Here is a 20,769-nt window from a genome sequence, read left to right as displayed (position 1 = left end):
CATAAAAGAAAAAAAACAGAGTAGGCTTTAGCTTGAAAACTTAAAATTCCATCTGTGGCAATTAAATTGTTAAGAGGAGATACAGCAATTTGTCAAGCCCTGTCATTTGGAAGGACTGCCACACTGGCGGTGGCGACACTGACACCTACACGCACCCTTATGGTTTTAGCCAGACAAATAAGCTAAAACAGTGAAACAGACACTTCAGGCTTAAGAGGTGGTAAACTCTCTTTAGCCTTCTATTTTGCTGGCTATAGCACCTAGCCCCATGAGCCACAAATAATACAGTACAAATTTGGTTCTGTAGTGATAGATGGCTTTCCAGAAAGGTTTCTTCAATAGAATGTTGTTAAGAACACAAACCTTGGATCCAGTTCTCATCCATCTCTCAGCTATCTCCAGTCAGAGATGTGTGGTGACACTTCCCTGCCTTTCCAAGCAGCATGCACACAGATTTGAGTATGTTACTGAGTAAGTGACAAATTCGGTTTAGGTTTCCTTCACTATGGAAGAAATGTGTAAAGGAACATACAAAATTAAGAGGAGAAACTCTACAGTGAATAGGATCAGAAGTTTGCTTAGCATCTTGCACTGACATCTATATTCACATGGAGCTTTAAATAGTGTCCAGGTGGTGGTGCGTCCTCTCCCCATGTCTGGTAACTCCATCCCTGAAAGCTCTCAAACCATACCCCTGATTTAAGCTAAATGTGAGGGCAGGAATAAGGAAACCCACTACAACCCAGGCACAGTTTCAGAAAACTCCACTTTTCACTGAAGTCATTTGAGGTGATGGTAAGAACACAACTGCCAAGAAAAAGACAAAAATAGAAGTAAAGATTTGCTTGTTAAGTAATGTACTGAAGGAGAAAATTACATACAACAGCATCCTTTTCTTACAAATATTGGCCAACACCTTAAACATAAAAAGTCACTTTCCAAAAGCAAAAGTGTAAACAACCAGCCTTTATACTGTATTTAGTATGTCTGTAGCAGTGGAGTTTTACAGCTTGTCAGTTAGAATATTACACCTGGGCTTGCTAGTCAGCAGCATTTTTCCTTGATAAACAAACACATCACAGCACTGAAATGCAGAAATATTTATTTTGGTTTCCTTCATTGGTTTTGAAAATTGTTTTGGTTTTATAAAACATAGAAATAGCCAACACTAAGCAAACATTTGAATTTCAATGTAAAACTACTGCTCTAACAGTTGACTTTGATTTGTGTACCTGAATTGTATACACATATGAAATTATGCTACAGAGTAGTGCATTACAATCACACAAATCTTAGTGCAAACCTTGTTGTGCTTGTATTTTACATATATCCATGTTTTCAAAAAACAGCAATGAATGTTAATGCAAAACCAACTCTGTTAAGGATAACAAAAAACTTATGCTGTAATAAGGCTTATTTCTGCTGATTTTTCAAACAAAAGATAACTAGTTATTATTTTGCAATTTATCTGGGAATTAGGTTCTTATCCCTGAACAAATATCTATCCTGGGCCAACACACAGTTCTGTTGGCATGTATAAATCATTCCAATTGCTGCAAAGCATCAGGCAAAAACATTCTACCTGACCTATTTTGCTATTCAGTGAGGAGCACTCAGTGGCTCATACATACAGCACAGAAAACAGGTTATGTCAGAAGCTCTTCCACTTACAGAGGGCCTGGCACATTTTTATAAAACACATTTTAAATACAAGTTCATTACAGGGAAACAAGTGTCTGGTACAGGTGCAATGTTTACCCTGACTGTTAGCATAGCCCATCCTTCTGATTTGGTTTTTAGGTCTCTAGTGTTCTTGCCAGAGTTGGGATCTGCTCATTTGCAGGGCTGGCACCACTCCAGGATCATGCTAATGTAGCAGAGGCTACACTTGCTGAATGAACTGCATCCACACAGTGCAGAACCACCATATGCAGACTCTGAGGAACTTCTACTCAGTCTTCTTTGTATGGAGTGCTGACTGCTACCTTATAAAAGTACATCCCATAATTGGCTGCAGATATAGAGGGGAGATACAGTTCAGATGCCTTGTCTCAGTTAATACTAGGACCAACAAAAGATGTGATACCAGCCATGCAAACTGTAAGGGTTTGGGTTTTTTGGTAGTTGGGGTTTTTTGAACAGCTTAAGTAATTTTTCTGAGGATGCAAGATACTTAGAGGCATTTTCAAAGCTGCCAAATCCTTTGTGAAATTGACAACTGCAAAACACACTGCAGACAGCAAACATGCTGGCAATAAAACCTTAGCTCCTTGGTGAAGGTGAGTCCCATTTTTGACCAAGGAAATATTAAATAACTTACATATAGTTACCATTTATAGTTAAGGCTCTTTTTGGAAATTGTAGGTCACCATAAAAACAGTATGCAACACAACTTGACAGTAAGGCAGTGTTCCATTTCTTCAATGTTCCTATGGCAAGTACCCATTTTTGTACAAGTTAATGATTGCACAGTTTCCTTCCCTATTTTTGCTGTAGTCAAAATACAGATATGAAGGCTAACAGTAGACAGACGTGTGCTACTCTCCTCATTCCATTCGCAGTTACATTTTGGCATTAGCATAGAGTTCATCTATCTGTGACTGGAAGTATTTTCGCAGCTCTGGTCTCTTTGCCTTCAGTGTGGGTGTCAACAGGCCATTTTCAATAGAAAACATTTCCGTGTGCAGGACAATGTCCTTCACCTGGAAAATAAAAAGTTACTAGCCAAGCTGTATTCCTTGAAATACACAAGACTATTAAAAACTTGTCCAGACATCTTAAAAAAGCCTGTCACTTGAAAAGTTTTCTAGACACAAATTAAAAGCAGTTTTTGGAGAATCAGATCATATTGGTGTTGAGAAGTTTAAAGAACTAGGTATTTGGTTCTCATAAGCATCATACCTGTTCAAATGACTTCAAACCAGATTCTTTCCCAATTCTCACCATGTCCTCCAGAATGTATTTTTTTACATCCTGTGGATACAGAAATATGTTGTATAGCTTCATGCTTCCATAAGCAGCAACTTGTAAAAGTAGATGCAGAACAGTTAGATATGCCTTACTGTTCAGTTAGATATGCCTTACTTTGTTTCTGCATAGCTCTTGATAGGAGCCTTCAAATCCCTTTTTCTTGGCCCAGCTGAGCAGAGTTTCAGGATCAGGTACCACAACACCTACTAAGAAAGCCTAAAAAAAAAAAAAAAAAAAAAAGAGAAAAGCTTGACAAAAATTCCTAAGTCAACTATGTAACTGCTGGAATCCAATCAGAACCGAAATGCATAATGATAATAGTTTACAATAAAAATTTAAATTTCAGTCCCAAAGTTTGGGGTGAGGGAAGGAAGAAAGGAAGACTTTTCTGCAGTTGCCTCTTGCACTAATTTTTAAAATTACCTGAAAAATGCTTACCTGCAAGCTCTCTCCATGGACAAACACCTGTGCAACAGCTTCACATCTCAGATATACATTCTCTATTTTCTCTGGTGCTATGTACTCTCCCTGAGCTAGTTTAAATATGTGCTTTTTCCGGTCAATGATCTTCAATGTACCATTCTGTTGACAAAAATAACTTTCACTCAGAGGCAGCACTTCAAGTGAAAAACCAATCTACACACCTTAGGCACGCCACACTGGCACAGTAAAACTGTGCTAGAGCCAGAGAACTGTCAAACTAGATTAGATGGATACATAACCTATTTTCTTCTAACACTAAACTGGGAAAAGCCTCAGCACTGGCACTGTCAATAACTTTTTAGGCCCAGGCACACAGATTCAGTTACGACAATGATTATCCACAAATTCTTGTCTTTCACCAAACTAATTCTGTTCAATACCAAATGTTTTCTAATCTATTTATTAAATTTCTGCCAGTAACTATAAAAGTATCATTCCAGCTATGTAAGTTAACTTACTGGTAGCCATTTCCCAATATCTCCTGTGTGAAGCCAGCCATCTTTGTCCAGAGCCTCCGCTGTTTTTTCTGGATCTTTCAAATAGCCACGAAACACATTTACTCCTTTAATACAAACCTGAAAAGAGCCATTTGTTAATATATGCTACAATGAAGGAAAGTTACCAATCACTACTATCAACAAATGCTTTCTCCAATGGTTCTTAATGCCCATTAAAAAGGCAAGAGAAAGTTTGTGTTTGTACAGGAACTTCTGCTCATGGGTTTTGGAGACCTAACTTTTTCCATTGGTATGAAATAGAATAAGAAGCAATTGGAAGGGTTTAATATCTTCCAGTCTAGCAGTAGTGCTCCTACCCACTATTTGAATAACTGGAACCTATCAGAAGAAATTTGGTTTTATTTGTTTATGTGAAAAAATTCTGCTAGATCCAGTAGTCTGTCTCTCAGCCTGGCAACATGTTCATTTCAGCTTTGGTAAACAGGAGGGGCACTGTTCTAGAACTAGTGGAGAAAAAAAAAAAAACAGTTGTGTATCAAGCAAATGGTACATTTGTTGTCCAAAAATTAGGTTAGAATGAATTACTAATGTAGTTCAGCAATCAATTCTTGAAAAGCTTTCAGTGCCTACCCAGCATGCTGGTGAACTACAATACAATAAGATGTTGTCAATAGGAGGGAGATCAGAGTGTTAGTGAGGGTTCTGATGATGTCATGGAGACAGTACCAAACTAAAGTCATATTTCATAAAGCAAGTCATTTCTGTTTTAAAATAGACTTTACCTGGAAGGATACAAATAAAAGAGAACTCTACATGTTCCAGTCAAGTCAAAGACTGACCCATCAAATATTTATTTTTCACAGCTCCTAAGATCACAGGAAGGCAGTAGGTCACAGCTTTTCCCAGTAGAGACAGCCAACCATTTATCTGTATCCTGCTAGCTGGCACTGAGACCTCATCTGCATATGCTCATATATAATTCTATTCACAGATTTATTCTTCTTGACTGGCAAAAGTGAAAAATCAAGGCTGACAGAGCAGAGAATATTGCAAACTTACTCTCAGAGAAGGGGACTAGAAATATTTAACCCAGATGAAAAGCACAAAATAAGGAAGAATATTTATTTTAGGCAAATGAATAAGAAGAGCCAATTCAATAGCCATGGGCTTTGAGTTCTGTGAGGGAAGTTACAATACTTTTTGTATATTTAGAATAGTTTATACTGAGGAAGTTAGGCCTGAAAGACAAAGATGGCACCTGATATATTAAGGGGCTACCGTTTTTATTCAAGTCCAAAGTAACTCCTAATGCAGCAAACTTTCACATTAAATGAAAGCAAAACACATTCAGGAGATTGTTTTTTAACTATTTCACTATTTCTCATTAGAAGAATTTATACTTAGTTCCTCTAGCAAACCAAGCTCTAAGATCATACTGAAAGTGAAGCAAAACTTGCTGATGAAGACTAAATATGGAGTCATATGCAAGACAGAAGAATTTTGACACTGTTCTTCACTTGCAAGCAGTTTCCCACCACCAAGACCAACTAAATCTTTAAGTACTTCTGGGAGTTAAAGCTCAATGATTTGTTTCCAGTCTCATACAAATCACAACCAAAACAAATAAATACTATAAATCCTTTACAGCCTTTACAAATCAGTTACTTGCTTAAGCTACTTCTAATTTCTCATTCCCCCAGCTGCCCCCACAGCCTCTTGAAAGCATATAAAAGACACCACAGTTAATCTGCTTTCAAGGCTTGGGGAAAATAAATTACTACATGAACATCTGTTCAAAGTATACACAAAGTTAAATCTGTATACACTTTTAAAATAATTTTTCAAAGACAGCACATAGCATCACATATAAAGCCAAGTCCTCAAAATGCAATTTGTAAAACATACATGTTCAATTTGTGCGGACTGCATAAAAAACGTTCAGAAAAATGTGCAGGCAGGCATCACAAATCATCAGCAACCTTCATGGCACTTGATCTCCATTTCTCAGAAGTTCCTAGCCACTTTAAATTACCTCATCTCACACATCACAAGCTGGGTAACTGGTTGTATGCATCAGCTGTTCTCTGGCCCTTGGCAGTAGGGAGGGAGGGAAGTCCTCTGCCATCATTCTGCTGAAGGGTAGCAGCAGTATGAGGTGGCCACACTTCCCAGCTGTTCCACAGCTGGAAGATGTTGCCTTGGTCATACAACCTTATGTATGGTCATAAAACCATCTGTTAACCTGTGGGATAACATTACTATGCAAGCTTTCTTCTCCCCTCCCATATATTATTTCCTGATTTGCTTCTGTGAATCATTAACTGGTATGGCATGCAGGCATCTTAGGTTTTAGGAAGCAGGCCATGTTTAGCACTTTTACTAAACTCAGTTATTTCAGAAACAAAAAAAAAAAAAAAAAAAAAAAAAAACATTTTCCAAAATTTCCCAAGAGGCTCTTATTGCCTTTCTGAAATTACTTACCTCACCCTCTCCTTTGGAAGCCAAGTAATTCATTTCTTGTACATCAACAAGCTTGATGGCATTGCATGGCATTGGTGCTCCAACATGACCTATTAAATAGAGTAACACTTCAATAGCCTGATGCTTTTTAGTCAGATTCTGAAAAAAATTAGCTGCTTACATACTGAAGAAAGATGGAAAACTGATTTCTGGTAGCTTAAATATGCCAGGACTGAAACATTAAATTCTCAAATATCCCTAAGAATGTTACAAGCTGAACCATGTATTGAAGCTTGACTTTTCTTACAATCAGGATCCTCACTCTTCAGACATATTTAAGTAGCAGAAGTCCCACTATAGTTTCCATTAGTAATATTACTTCAGTTGGGGAGCTAGAGATGTAACAGCTCAGGGAAGTGCAAACTCTTGATTCCAAACACCAAAAAATGCCATTTGTATTTCCAGTACTGCCTTTATACAGAAGATGTGTTGGATAGAAACTACAAGGGTTAATACTATGACCTTCCTTCTCCTAAAGCTACTTCAACTTAGAAGAACAAATCCTATTAGAAGTTTGAATTACTGAACATTCATAGCTATTTAGGGGTAGAAATGTCAAGGGACCTCTTCAAAACTTTAATTCACTTGACCAATATTATCCTTTGTGATAGGTGTTACTGAAGATTAAATAAATTGGTCAGGGACCTCTAAAAGTTTCAGTAATTGTAAAATTTAACAGACAGGTAGATAGCTGAGCATCATACCTGCAGTCCAGTCACCAGGCAATGACAGAGAACATCCAGCTGTGCATTCAGTCTGTCCATAACCTTCATAGAACTAGAAGTGAAATCAAAATATCATCTAAGACCATTACTTTTCAACACCAAGTTTCTTCATTAAAATGCAATTAATATTTTGCTTCTTTTCTTCTAATTGTCTAAATTTGAGTGCACCAAAACCCTCAGCACCATCTAGAAAACCCCTGAAATATTAATGCACAATTTCAAGTGCTAATATTCCACCTTCAGTTCCAATATTTACTCAAAAGTTTCACTCAGTTTCATCTGACACCTGTTTAGATTAAAACAGAAAACAGCTGAGGAAGCAAGAAAGAAATTACAAACCATAACACTTGCAGTGACTTCATTCACATAATTTAAAAATAGGTTTGTCTGAGACAGCCAGAAATGTAATCCCTATATCTCATGACAGCTCTGTGATTGCTATACACACGACAGGCTTCCCTTTTCTATGCAAAATGCATTGTTACACCAGTACACCACTGAAAAACTTCAGGAAATTATGGGAGCTTGATATTTTAGATTATTTTTGCTTTCTATCCCTGAAATTTATTTAATTTCAACACATTTGTTGTATTCTATACCATTGCTGTTCAAATTTTACCTCCAAAAGCATATACTTTGAAGAGGCTCTGAAGATAAATGCAATGTGTGCAATTTGATTCACCCCAGCCTCATCTTCAAAACAGCAATAGTACAATAATACCACATTGATTATCAGATTTTCTACAGTAGTTACAAATACTTCTGTAAGCAAGGCAAACTCCAGAAAATTAAATAAACTAGGTAATTTATTGCTTACTGCAGCCCACGGAAAAAAAAAATCTTTCCTCTAAGACAGGTCAGTTGGTTACTTCAGTTAAAAAACTTGGGATGAATACAGAAATTTCAGGGGACTGAGAGAAACTCAGGAACAGAGCATGCACTTGTATAGTCTCCAAGAATACTTGAAAGAGCTATCCATATCATCAGACTGCTAGAAAAGCTCTAACAAAGCTGGAGCCAGGTGTTAAAATATTTAGGGTTTAGGACTAAGGCCAGGCAACTCACCTGACAGCCAAGAGCTGTTCTCAAGAATGTCAGTACACTTGCAGACACAGGTGCTGCTCCTGTAATCATCAGCTTTACTCTTCCTCCCAGACTTGCCTACAACAAACACAAGATACTGTGGACACCAAAAGCATTTTAGAAATGTTTTTAGAGTCATCTTCTCGACACCCTTAGCCACTCTTCACCTACAGTGCCACCCACAAGTGTTAGAGAGTAAAAGTTTAGTCTCCTATTGCAAGCTGTTTTTCTTGCAGTGTTTCTAGTCTCATTAATGGCTGGAAGATATGGAACCTCAAACATACAGTATCTGTACATGGTGTCACTGCAATGCAGACTCTGCAAAAAAGAGCTTAAACCATGGCCTTACAGTGATGGCTTTATATTTAACTGCCTTGTATCAGTTTCTCATACATCCTGAATGATATAAAAAGCAGCAACATAGGCATGTTGTACAGCCAAGGTTAAGGCCACAGCAAGTGAGTGCCAGATATAACAGCAGGCATGACCTACTAGTAACCAACAGGGAGAAGACAGTGGGGGCTACAGGTGGCACTGTGTCATACTTAGCATTCGTCCTTCAGAAGGACAATGTTTGCTTTCAAAGTGGTAAGAGAGAAGCACCAGACTGTTTCAGAGTGACTTCTGTAATACAGTTAGCTGATACTATGACAACTAAGGGAATTGAAAAAAATGAGGTTGAAAATAAAAAGACAGCTCTGATTTTTACTCTGAGTAGCCAGGTAGTCTTAACTCAGTGAAGAAGCCATAGCAGATTTTAACTATTTGTATGAAATCCAACAATTGCAAAGTTTAACTTAGAGGCTTTCAAGCATACCTGTATTTTACGGAAGATAACTTTATCCCAGAAACTGTTATTTCTAACTATACCACTTCTGAGTTCTGCTTCTTTCCTCTTGGAAGCAAAGTCCAGCAGCCACCTCTTTAAAGAAGTATCTGCCTGCCCAAAAATCTATTAAGAAAGATGAACTAGAGTTAGAATCCTCATACACTACCATTCCCTTTTTCTTACATATCCATGCACAGAGACTCAAAGTGAAAACCAAATAAATGAAAACAACTTTTATTGATAGGCATCTTAATTCTAGTAAAAAATATTTGTGCATTTTTATTTTGACCTCAGTTCAAGAGTTGAAATCAGCACTTAACAAATTCTTAATATCCATTAAACTGTGTGATATTGTTTCAATGCATAATTTCTTCATTAAAATATATGAATGAAAATGGATGGTTTACTTCTCTAGTATCATCAAAATTCAAATTGAGCATAATCCTCAGCATTTTCTGAAAAGAACCCTATCATAATACATAATGTAACACAGGGTGTTGTGAGGAGATGCAGGTCACTTCAGAAACACCAAATAGAGATCTATCTTGCACATACAAATTTGTACTTTTGACTGCTCTTCAAAGGCTCCTTCTAGTTGTTCTTAGGAAGCCAGAGAGCAGACTCAACAGTAACCCACACATTAGTATATTCATTTGGAAAGAGGAAGACTCAGCATTATGACTGAAAGCATGCAGACTGCAGCATTATGCCCCCCTGCCATGCTAATTCCCCAGCTTGCTGGCTTCACATGTTAGATTACTGCAAGGGTGAGTGAGGCTGAAACGGTGGAAGCCTCAAGGCAACAGACTAAAGCAGCAAGAGGAAATTATGAGAACAAAGTCCCAAGCTTTTTGATTCTCAAATTCCAGTAGAGAATGTGTGAGCAGAATAAGGAGCAACATTCTAAGTACTAAAAGCTGGTCTCAGGTTTTCCTCCCCTCCAAATGGATTCCAGTTGCACTATTTATTCCTGAGCCAAACAGAACCTTGTGTTACTTGGTGTTTCTCTAGCCTCATGATCAGAGAAATTTCCTGGCTAAGACAGCATAGACAGCTCTGCCATTTCTTTAGCAGTCATAGGATTTATTATATCCTTTAGCTCCCCTGGCTGTATCCTAAAAGGAGTCAGTCACCCATATGCAAAAGGCCAATTAAAATCTGAAGCTCAGGAAAGAATCTACTTTCAAATTCCCATCTCAGTTAACTGTGAGCAGGCAAGCAGCATACACAGGAGAGTGGGGCTACAGACATATTCTCCCCAGCACTCCCAGCTGGCTGGTTGACAGTTCTCCCAGCTAGAACACACTCTGGCTGCCATGTAGGAAATTTGTGTGTCCATGCAAACATAGGCAAACACCTGACCTTGCTTTGCAAATTCCACTCCATGAGTCAGATGCTAAAAGTGTGGCATGTGGATGCCAAGGCTCATTTTTGTGTTGTAGGCTAGACTTAAATAACTTGCTCAGAGCAAAACACTAAGTCATTAATCAAGATAGAGAGAATCAAGTCCCCTAGTCAGACTTTTCAACACTAGTATTTGTTGCCTGAAAGTGTTTTAATGCAACCAGTACTATTCCCTGCACTTTCAGCTCTCTTCTAGAAAGAGATGCACACATTTGTTAGCATGCCAATTTAATATCCCAGGCAGAGTAGTTATTCCTACTCTGGCAGCACAAACTTTACGGAGTCTCTTAAAAACCGGTACTCATGCCTGTAGACTTACCTTGTCAAACATTCTGTTCAACAGTCTTGGTACTACGGGAAATACTGTTGGCTGCAATGTTTTTAGGTCATCCATGAGTAGTCTGATATCCCCTTGAAAGAATCCTATCCGGGCTCCATGGCACAGAACCACACACTGTTAGAAGAAAGTAAACACTCTGAAAACACAGGAGGTACAATGTGTTCCAGCTCTGCATGTATGACAGTCCTGTGCAGCAGAGATCAACCTTAAATCCTCTCAACTTCTGGACTAGTTTTGCAGCATTCTCACACTCTAAGATGGCACTAGAAAGATCAAGTAGCAAGACATCTGGTGTACACAAACCACACTTTCAAGCTTAGCACAAAACTCTATCCAAAAAGGGTAGTTGGTCAAATAAAGTAATGTCAGTGACTCAAGAGCTAGGAAACGACTGAAAAAGAGAACTTCTCTATTTGAAATACTTAGCAAGCTTATTTAAAAATATTAGACTTGTTTGTCCCCTGCTTTATGCCTAGAAACTCTGCATTTATAGTCAGCAGATGCTATTTACTAGGCCAGTGAGGATTTCTGCCTACTTGCTACTTCATTTCCAGTCCTTGCACTCTGGTTTTCCTTCTCATTTCACAGGATTGATGTGAGCAGAGGACTTGTTCTTAGGTGATCAAGATGCTCTTCAGAAGATTCTAGCAGAGCCAGAGCTTATTTCTGCATCACTTCAGACCTAGACAAAGGTAGGCAGACTTAATCCTGTTGTGTTCTATATTTTCTGACTAGAAGCTAGATGACTATAAGCTTCACCACCTACCTTACACCCCTTACTCTCTTTTTCTTTTTTTTTTACTGTTTAACATCTCTCCTCTCCCTTGTGTTTATACCTACCTCATTTTATTTCTTCTGCTTCCTCTGTAACATCTGCTCATTGATTCCCTACTAGCTATCCTCTTATTTACTGCATGAGACATGCTAAAGAGTCACTTTGCCCCTCCACCTATATTTTGCCACCATCTGCTAAAAGCAGTAAATATATCAGTCCATATGGACTGAGCAGTAACTGCCTTTACTAAGTGGGAACATATTTGTCAAGTCAAATTCATTGACCCTCTAACTTCCATATGATGTCAGAACCAAGGAAATATCAACTTTAAAACAGAACTGTGAAGACTGGTTCTCACAGAGCCTGTGTTCATATCTATCCCAAATAGCAAGGAATTTTTTTTTACCAATAATGTCTTGGTTAATTTCCTTATGCAGCTATACCACCTATTTTGTACAGGCCTCAACCAGCAGAGGAATACTGCAATCCAAACACTCTTTCCATTTTTTCATTTGAAATGAAAGTTCCTATCCTGTTCCTACTGCATAATCAAGAGCAGAGCTGTTAGCTACAGAACTTGTATGTTCTGGTGCAAGACAGGAATAAAACAGACACTGAGGTATAACTGATATCAAGGTGACCAGGAAGAAAAAGTGTTGAATGTCCAGAGGCACCTGTAGACCTCAGTTACGTACTATTCCAAATCTCTGTAACATATATATATATATGCACACAGAGACTTCTATACACACACAAAAAACCACACATCTGAATATATATATTTTTGCATATATACACACACACAGACTTTCAGTAGAAAACTTAGGATTCCTAATGGAAGTCACACAACAATTTCTGGCTTCATATGCATCTTCATACTTGCATGGATACTCCCTCTCTAAACCTTTAACATATGTACTTGCAGTCTTACCTGAGGAAGAGGTGTTAATTCACCTTCAGTAACTGCAGTAATTAATACATGAACTTCTTACATACTGTAGAGCACAATGGAATTGCATCCATTCAATAATGCATAGCACCCAAAATGGGCCCAGAGGTCTTCAAGATTGCCAGCATTAAGACAACTGCAGCTCTTTCATTCTCAAAAATTAAGCCTCAGATTTTGCTATATGGTAAAACAAGTGATCCAAGAGAACTTCAAAGTTTTGTCATTGAAATGGCTTTAAAAGCCACTTCCATTTCCTGGAAGAAAATTCCCTGGAAACAAAGTTCCTGCCTCTTTATTGAAATTTCCTGGGAGCAATGGTGAGTTTAACTTAAATTTAGTTTTGTGTAAACAAACAGGATGCCTCCTTATAAAATAATTTTTTGAAGTTTGCAGACTAAAGAATGGCATGGATTTTTAATAACGCACTAATTATACTGGAGGGATTTTCTAGGCAGTAGTACATGTTCTAAGGGATTGCCTCATGTTCTAGAAAACCAGAGCTAGCTCTAAGGTTAATGTTTATATTTTGGCATGAAAACCAATTGTCTAGTGCTCACTACATACTGTTTATAGGACACTGCTTTCCTGAACCTTACTTCAAGCTTTCATACACATTTACAAGAGTCAAGAAGGAAAAGCATATTTCACCAAATGCATTCTGTAAGAAATTAAGCTTCTCAATAATTTAGTACAACAAACAGATGCTTACCTCAACAATTCTCTCAAACATATGAGCCAGGGGCAGGAATGATATCAGAACATCATCAGAAGAAGGCATAAATGATTTCTGGAAGTGTTAGCAAAAAGTTTAATTCTCATTGAGTCTCTATTTTGCCTAAGTTAAACACAACAGTAAAATCTAGCATCTAAAGTCTAGAGCACAGCTCCTGCTTTAGTTTTGTTTGTAATGGACCTGCATTGTCTTTTTTTCATTAAAAAGACTACAGCAATGACTTTCTAGCATGAGTAAAGACAAACAGCAGAAACAATCTTTTAGAGTTGAGTACAGTGACCAGATTATTACAATTTATCACTCGTAAGATTCTAAATAGGAATAAATTCTGATAGAAACCACAGAGTTCCATTACATATATTTGCAGGGTAGGAGGACAATAGAGGTTAAAATACTATTGGTTTGAAAAAATACACTTCCATCTTAGATTAGGAAGTTTGTTTATCCAATTTACCCTAAGGTTAATATCAAAAGTACCTTACATGAGCTAATTGTGAGACCAATGCTTAATCTAGAAACAGTACTCCTTGCACTAATGAGAAACACTATAAGCCCATGGCACAATGTAATGTACATTCACATCAGGATCATTATGTCACTTTGGCTACATCAGAACAGATTGGTAATCTGCCAGGTTTTTGACCCTGACAGAATAACCAGTAAACACTGATTTCTGACTAGTAGGCACAGAATGCTGTCAAGTTACATTTTCACTTGGATCTTCCTAAAGCTTAAGACCAAAGTTAGAGATTTAAGTGTTTGTTTTACTCATGAGATAATTTCCCTTCAAGAAAGTCCACAATGTTTATCTTTTCAGTTTACCTCTGTAGTTTTCACAAAAGCTGAAGTATTGCTGACTATGTTTTGATGAGTGATCATAGCTCCTTTAGGGTTTCCTGAGGAAGAAGGACATCAGGATTCAACAGTGAAATTCAGATCCTTAAAGTTAAGGTAGCAGTGGCAAAACTAATGTGATAGTATTCTTTGATATTAATACATTTCTTTGTGTATCAATTAAACAAAACACTGTCAAGAACAGCTGGTAACAGTTTAGTAATCAGTTTATGATGAAGTCTTATAACTTTTTAAGGAGCCTAAAGTTTTAAGAAATCATCATGTTTTTGGATATGTTTCTCATTCAAAGTTCAACTCTTCTGTGAAGATGCAGCAACCAAACCCAGATTAATTTCTGTTCTCACATGTGTTTTAAAAATATAGCTGGTTGCTTTATTCTTTCCTTATGCTCCATGACAGTGGGTATGAACTTCACAAATGTCAAGTGAGTGACATCTAGACAGTCTGTTTTGATCTTACAGCAAGGTTGCTTAGACCTATGGAACAATTCTGCTGATAAAGTACAAAAAAAAAACCACGACTATGGAAGAATTGATAGTCTGAAGTTTGATGCAGAGCCCTTATTATTATGCAAATACAAATTCATTATTTATTTCCAAGCCCAAAAACATAACACTTCCACCCTCCAATACTGCAACTCCATATCAATAAAAGGGAAAAAAAATTTAAAAATCCAAGGGAACTTTACTGTAACACTACCCCAGCTACTACTTGCCAAAAAGGTGCAGCAGCAGGGGGAAATCTTGGGGGGGGAACAATATGAGGGCTTCTGAATTAATTTTGCACATACAGAGTACAGAATAATAAATTCTACATAATGTAATGAGGTGTACCTGTTGTTCCACTGGTGAAACAGATGACTGCTAGATCTTCTGGCTTTGGAGGCTATGAGAGTTAAGAAAGTATTAGTATGGTTAAGACAGCAAGGGAAAATATTTTCCTGGACAAAACATCAGGGTACTAGTGTTATTTCTGAGCTATGGGAGATAGGGAGATTTGCTAGTTTGATCTAAAGAATGCTAACGAGCTTCACATTGTCATTTGAACCAATTTCACACTTACCATAGGTTTTTGCCTGTGTGCTCTTCCTAGCTCCTACAGAAAGAAGAGAGAAAAAGTGTAGACGTAAGCATGTAGCTTTCTTGTTTTAAATTTATCAAACATTACTAAATACCATAATAGTTCATTATTTAGACTCTGTTAAGGCATTTTAACTTGTTTAAATGCCCAGTGCAGCAATCCCTGCCCATGGCTGGAGGGTGGATGGAAACCAGATGATCTTTAAGGGTCCTTCCAACCCAAAGCATTCTGTGATTCTCTGGCTAATGTAAGAGTAACAAAAGCCTTAAAACACATTTAAAAAATACATAGAATAACTACCATGCTCTACAAATACAAAAGTGATAATTTTTCTTGAACTCACAGGGATTTTCTCCAGTTAATAAACTAGAAGTCACTCCCTAGGGAAGCTCTAGGTTATGATAAGACAACAGACAATCCTATACCTCATGCAGAAGATGTGCCACCAACAATTATGGGTTAAATGAAGGAAGATTCATCTCAGCAAGCACCTCCAAGGAAAACTGAGTTTCACTGCTGGTTTGAACTCCTATACAGGAGAAACTCTCATCCGTCTTCCTCCTTAGTTACTCAGACCTGACCACTAATGTTAGCATTCTTTAGGCAGAAGGGAAAGGATACAAAAACAATCCTTTAACCACCAAGGATATTGTGAGTAAGAGGAAATACTTGCAAGGCAATGTTCAGTATCTATAACTTTAAAGTTTCAAATCAAGACTTACTATTGTAATGCCTACTTAAAACTAGAAACAATACTAGCTTAAGGGCTTATGCAAGTTAAAGAGGACCTTCTGTTAAGTGTATCTTTGGAAGAACCCTTTGAGGACAGACATCAACTTCACCACTGCCTTTACATTCCAAGTACACAATAATAGCATATGCATTCCTTTGAGCCCTAGACTTCTTTAGTATTATGTACCTCTTAGATTTACCCAAGAAGGTTTAGGACAAAGGGAATGTCTGGAAATACAGTTAGCATTCCCATACCTGTAGGCTTGCCTTTTTGAAAGGGTGCATTATGCAAAGATTTACCACTATGGCAACACAGCTCTCTGCTCAAAACAGCACCTCCACTTCATGTACCACTACAAGCTCAGTACCTCCCTACAACCTGCTTTGAGTAAAATCTGGGATTTACTGAATATACAGCTGAAGTCTCCAGACACTTGTTTTGGTCTCTTAAAACAAAACTCCACCATCTCTTCCTGTTAAAGAGCCATTTATTCACAGTTACTCAGCTACAAGTAACCACATGGTAGATATAGATATTGGGCATCAGAAACTAAGCTGATGGCTTCTAGGGCATACACAGAGGAACAGTTCATGTAACCCATGCACAGCTAAGCGGTAAGCTCAAGCCAGAACTCCAGAAAACAACTACTCAATGCTAGAAGCAGTAATTATAGTCTAATCTAAACTCCTAAACAGCTCATAGTTACCTTTCAGGACACACTATAAATCTATATCCCCTTAAAAAAACAAGTGACAAAACTTTCCTGTTCACTGAAGAACTACTACAATTATTTAAGTTGGCCTCTAACTTCTTGTCAGTGATTGAAACAAAAGGCTCTTGGAACACCTATTACTTAACACTTGATGTTTGCATTAATGAAATAAAAGCTATATAGTACTACTGAACATCACTTCTTAAGCATACAAACATCTTTTGTAAAACGGCAACATTTACCCTCAGTTTTGTTTTTCCATAGCTAGAAGATCCAGTGGAAAGCATCTTCCTCTGTCAAAAACTGCACTTCAACTCAAGGAAAGAATCTCATTTTAGTCTAACAACTTACAGTTGGGCCACTCTTTTTCCAAGTTTAACCCAACCCTTTGGCCAGTGAACTGTAAGCCATTTAACTCTAGCCCTACTTCATATTTTTAGCCCCATTTTAAGCCCTGGCACTCTTACTGAGGCCAGCTTGCCAGTCCATCTTCTTGTGAAAGAAGGTGTGCTGACATTTTTGTATCTTTACCAGAAGGTGGCCCTGTTAACATAGCTGTTGTAACTGCTATGAAAACAAGTTCAGTGAAATGAGGCATTTCACACCAGTTACTGACATCTGCACAAGACAAGCACATTTATCTGGAGAGACTCAAAGTCTAGCAAGCCAAGCCTTCATCAGAACTACAGCTGATTAAACAGACTAAACCTTATTTCATAATCTCAGAGCAAAGATGCACTTCATGCAATTTGATCCCGGAAGAGGGTTCTCCAAATGAGTGAAGTTATTAAATAAACTTGCATAAGATATCTATGCAGACAAAAACTACAAGCAAAACCAAGACTTGACATCAGGTGGTTAATTAAAATGATTTCTACTTCCAAAGCCTGAAAGCTCATTCCCCTGTATCACCATAATTCTTATCCTCTAAGAAGCTGACTGACATTTTCCTTCTTCACCAGAAAGCATCTTGTAGTGTACAGGGAAAAGTGCCATTCTTTGCAAGACCAAAACCTACACAGGCTCCTCTTGAAATAAGAATTTCTGAAATATTAGTCACAGTATATAATTATCACATTATGCTTCACATGGGCAAGCCTTAACACTCAGATCTAGTGTTCAGTCCTGAACTATGTCAATAAGCTTTCATTCTGTCATCTTGGCATAGCCACTTTTAAACTTTGAGCATTGTGAAATCCCATTAGCAAGTTGTTTTCCTCCCATTTTTGTTTTTATATTTTTGTGTAAACTTCAATTCAAGAGATAGTTAAGGATTTTGAAACTAATCCATGGCGAGTAAACGCGATTAAAGCAGTTAAGCAGGTTAAGCATTCTTACCTCTATTTCTCTCATGCTGAAGATTTCTACACCACACTTTTTACCACGTTCCACAAGATCCGTACCAAAAGAATCCATGATAACAATGGTGTTGAGTATTGGAGTTTCTCCCTTTTCCACACTGGTTAGCAGAAGTTTGGCCTTGTCAGGTTTGTCACAGAAAACCAATGACAAGTCAGCTGATGAAAAAGAACTGTATTATCAACATGACAAGTTGAGTTTAGACTAGATCCATATATACTTCAGTATGTTGCAATGGAAGGCTTTTCTGAAGAAGGCTACAGTTCTGCCCTCACTCAGCTCTATCACCATATATTCAGTTGCTGAGCTACTGAAAGTGACCTACCTTTGTTCACAATGTATGTAATAGCTTCAGCTCCCAGTGTATCATACAGTGGCACCACCACCATGGAGAATGCATAGCATGCCTGTTCAATGATTACCCACTGCACAAAGAGAAGAGATAAAAATCACTACGTTTTGCTTATCGCAACAGACCTCCAAGAAAGATTCATTTTTAAGATCTAACAAGGAAACTAATAGGACACAGCTCACATGGACAAGTCTTTCTAAAAACTGGCAGCTTGTATTGTTTTTGCACTTTGAAGACCTACTTGATTTTTATCTGTGGAAGGAAGAAAAAAATCCCCAAATAATAAAGAGCTATAGGAAAGACTCCAATATAAATCAACCCAATCCCTATAAGTAGTATTAAGTACTTTGAAAAAAGCAGTTAACATTAACTGTCGCCTTAGTTTACCTACTAACAGAAAGGCTTTGAGCAAGAGTACAGTATTTTTTATTAGTTTTATGTTATTGAGGTAAGCAAAGGTTTCAACTTTCCTTATCACCATGAATCAGTGAAGGACTCACTTATGTCTTGACCACATGTTAAATTTATATATACATACTATTTTTACCCCTACATTATGTGCATCTCATTTGATGGTCAGACATGCAACACATGCAATTAAAGTAAAAGTCCTGTGGAGAGTCAGCCCCAGAAAGTTTCTCAGCATTTCTCAACACTAACCATTCTTCTTTATAGGAATCAAATATGAACACTTCTATTAAAAATGCAATTACATCCCTGCAAGCTGCAGTAAGAAGGATATACCCTCTAACAAGTATAGTACTCAATAAACACAATCAATGTCGCAGCCTTATGATGTGTTGAGTTATGCTTTACAGCCAGCCTATTTTCATCCCAAGTACCATCAAGGTAAGACAGTAATGCAATTCTTTTTTTCTGACACTAACTCCTGGGTGCAGTTTGTAACCAACTAGCTACACCAAAATACAGAATAACATGCAACTTCTCAAATAGGAACCTCCAGACATACGAAGAGGCGAGTGGAACTAGAACATTTCTAATTTTCCCATCAAAGACTGACAAAAATTCTCAGTACCTTTAGTCAGTCCCAATGACAGGAACAAAACAGCATGCATCTTTAAAACTTACCAGAACTTACAATTCAACAAGACTTGCACTAACAGGGGTGTTTCTTTCCCCTCCCTCAAACTGTTCCACTGTCCAGGGCTTTTCAGGACTAGCAGTTACCTCACCCCCACATGATGACAAGTTTAAACATGACTCAGCTGATTATTCCATAAAATATCTAATAGAGACTAAGTTGCCAAAGTTCAGTTTCACAAACTGTTTATTAGGGGCCAGTTTCCCAAAGTATTCTATTGATTCAGACAGCCTTAAACATGAAATTCTTCTGACAGCATTCATGCAATGGGCAAGTTGTACACCTCTTGTCCAAAAAGACTTCTTCTAAAACTAGTACAAAGCCAGCTAACAGGTAACTAGACTTTCATGAAGGCATTACACATATTGGTAAGTCTAAGAAGGCACATTTATAATAGCCATGAAAGGGTCCACTTGCTAAACAGCATCCTCCAGGAATGTAACAAGGGTGCAGCTGTGCTGCTGTTCAGCACCCAGAAGTTTAGAAGTTATCTTAATAGGGTGGGGGGGGGGGGGGGGGGTCTACTACAAAGACTTCAGAAGCTGCACCCAGCAATAAAAGCTTCCTGTTCCAGCCTCCCCAACAACTCTTGCACATCATTCTCAATGGTACAACCAGCCATCTTTATTTTCTGGGCTACCAAGACACTTTTTTCCATTCTGTGTCTAAAATTATGAGTAAATGTAAATATCAAACCATGACACTCGAATCCCCTCAAAGCACAAGCAAGCAACTAGTACTAAATATAGACAGTCAGACTTTCAGCTTCTTTTCTGACACGGTTCTGATCTTCTATTAGGGAAAGCCATACTTAATTTTTGTATTTTCTCTCCATCCAAAACAAAACCTTCCAATTTCCAGAAGAGATGACTGTTTTCCAGGAAGAAGAAAGAAAGTAATGCTTTTATTTACAAATCCAAGTTTTGGTTTTGCTAGGATTTTCCCCATTAGGGGATTTCCCCAGCAGTTGTTCCCTGAAATAACAAATGTGAATAATTTCACACAAAAAAAAATTTCACATATTCTCCTGTCTGGATTAGTAATTATGACTGGGATGTCACAACATCCATCCAGTAGTTCTGAGCAGGGAAAACCCCAGATTTAAAATTGCTGGTTTAAACAAATCTTTTCAGCTCATTCCTGACCCAGCTCCAAGCAATACAACTTAAGCATTTTATCTCTGTGATCCAAGAGCAAAACTCCATGCTCTCCTTCCAAAATTCACTAACCCAGCAGAGACCTTGCACATATAGATCTATGAAGAAACAATTCAAATTGGCACAACAGAAAAATCTCTCTTCCTTTTT

At 37.8% G+C, this 20,769-nt stretch overlaps 1 protein-coding gene across 1 annotated transcript in view; it reads right to left on the bottom strand.

The window, feature by feature from the left end:
- Positions 1-1,085: 1,085 nt before the first annotated feature.
- Positions 1,086-20,769, bottom strand: part of ACSL1 (acyl-CoA synthetase long chain family member 1) — a 37,945-nt gene continuing 18,261 nt past the window's right edge. Inside the window, exons 6-21 of the mRNA XM_053941127.1 lie at positions 18,334-18,433; positions 17,988-18,166; positions 15,187-15,219; positions 14,958-15,009; positions 14,092-14,165; positions 13,246-13,323; positions 10,792-10,926; positions 9,057-9,191; positions 8,222-8,317; positions 7,136-7,208; positions 6,393-6,481; positions 3,912-4,028; positions 3,409-3,552; positions 3,085-3,186; positions 2,902-2,973; positions 1,086-2,702 (exon numbers count right to left, since the gene is read on the bottom strand). Coding sequence (XP_053797102.1) covers positions 2,562-2,702; positions 2,902-2,973; positions 3,085-3,186; positions 3,409-3,552; positions 3,912-4,028; positions 6,393-6,481; positions 7,136-7,208; positions 8,222-8,317; positions 9,057-9,191; positions 10,792-10,926; positions 13,246-13,323; positions 14,092-14,165; positions 14,958-15,009; positions 15,187-15,219; positions 17,988-18,166; positions 18,334-18,433 — 1,620 coding nt within the window. The 3' untranslated portion in view covers positions 1,086-2,561. The remainder of the gene's footprint in view (positions 2,703-2,901; positions 2,974-3,084; positions 3,187-3,408; positions 3,553-3,911; positions 4,029-6,392; positions 6,482-7,135; positions 7,209-8,221; positions 8,318-9,056; positions 9,192-10,791; positions 10,927-13,245; positions 13,324-14,091; positions 14,166-14,957; positions 15,010-15,186; positions 15,220-17,987; positions 18,167-18,333; positions 18,434-20,769) is intronic.

This window comes from Vidua chalybeata, chromosome 4, assembly GCF_026979565.1.
Source record: "Vidua chalybeata isolate OUT-0048 chromosome 4, bVidCha1 merged haplotype, whole genome shotgun sequence".
NCBI classification, from domain to species: domain Eukaryota; kingdom Metazoa; phylum Chordata; class Aves; order Passeriformes; family Viduidae; genus Vidua; species Vidua chalybeata.
This window is presented reverse-complemented; position numbering and strand designations above follow the sequence as displayed.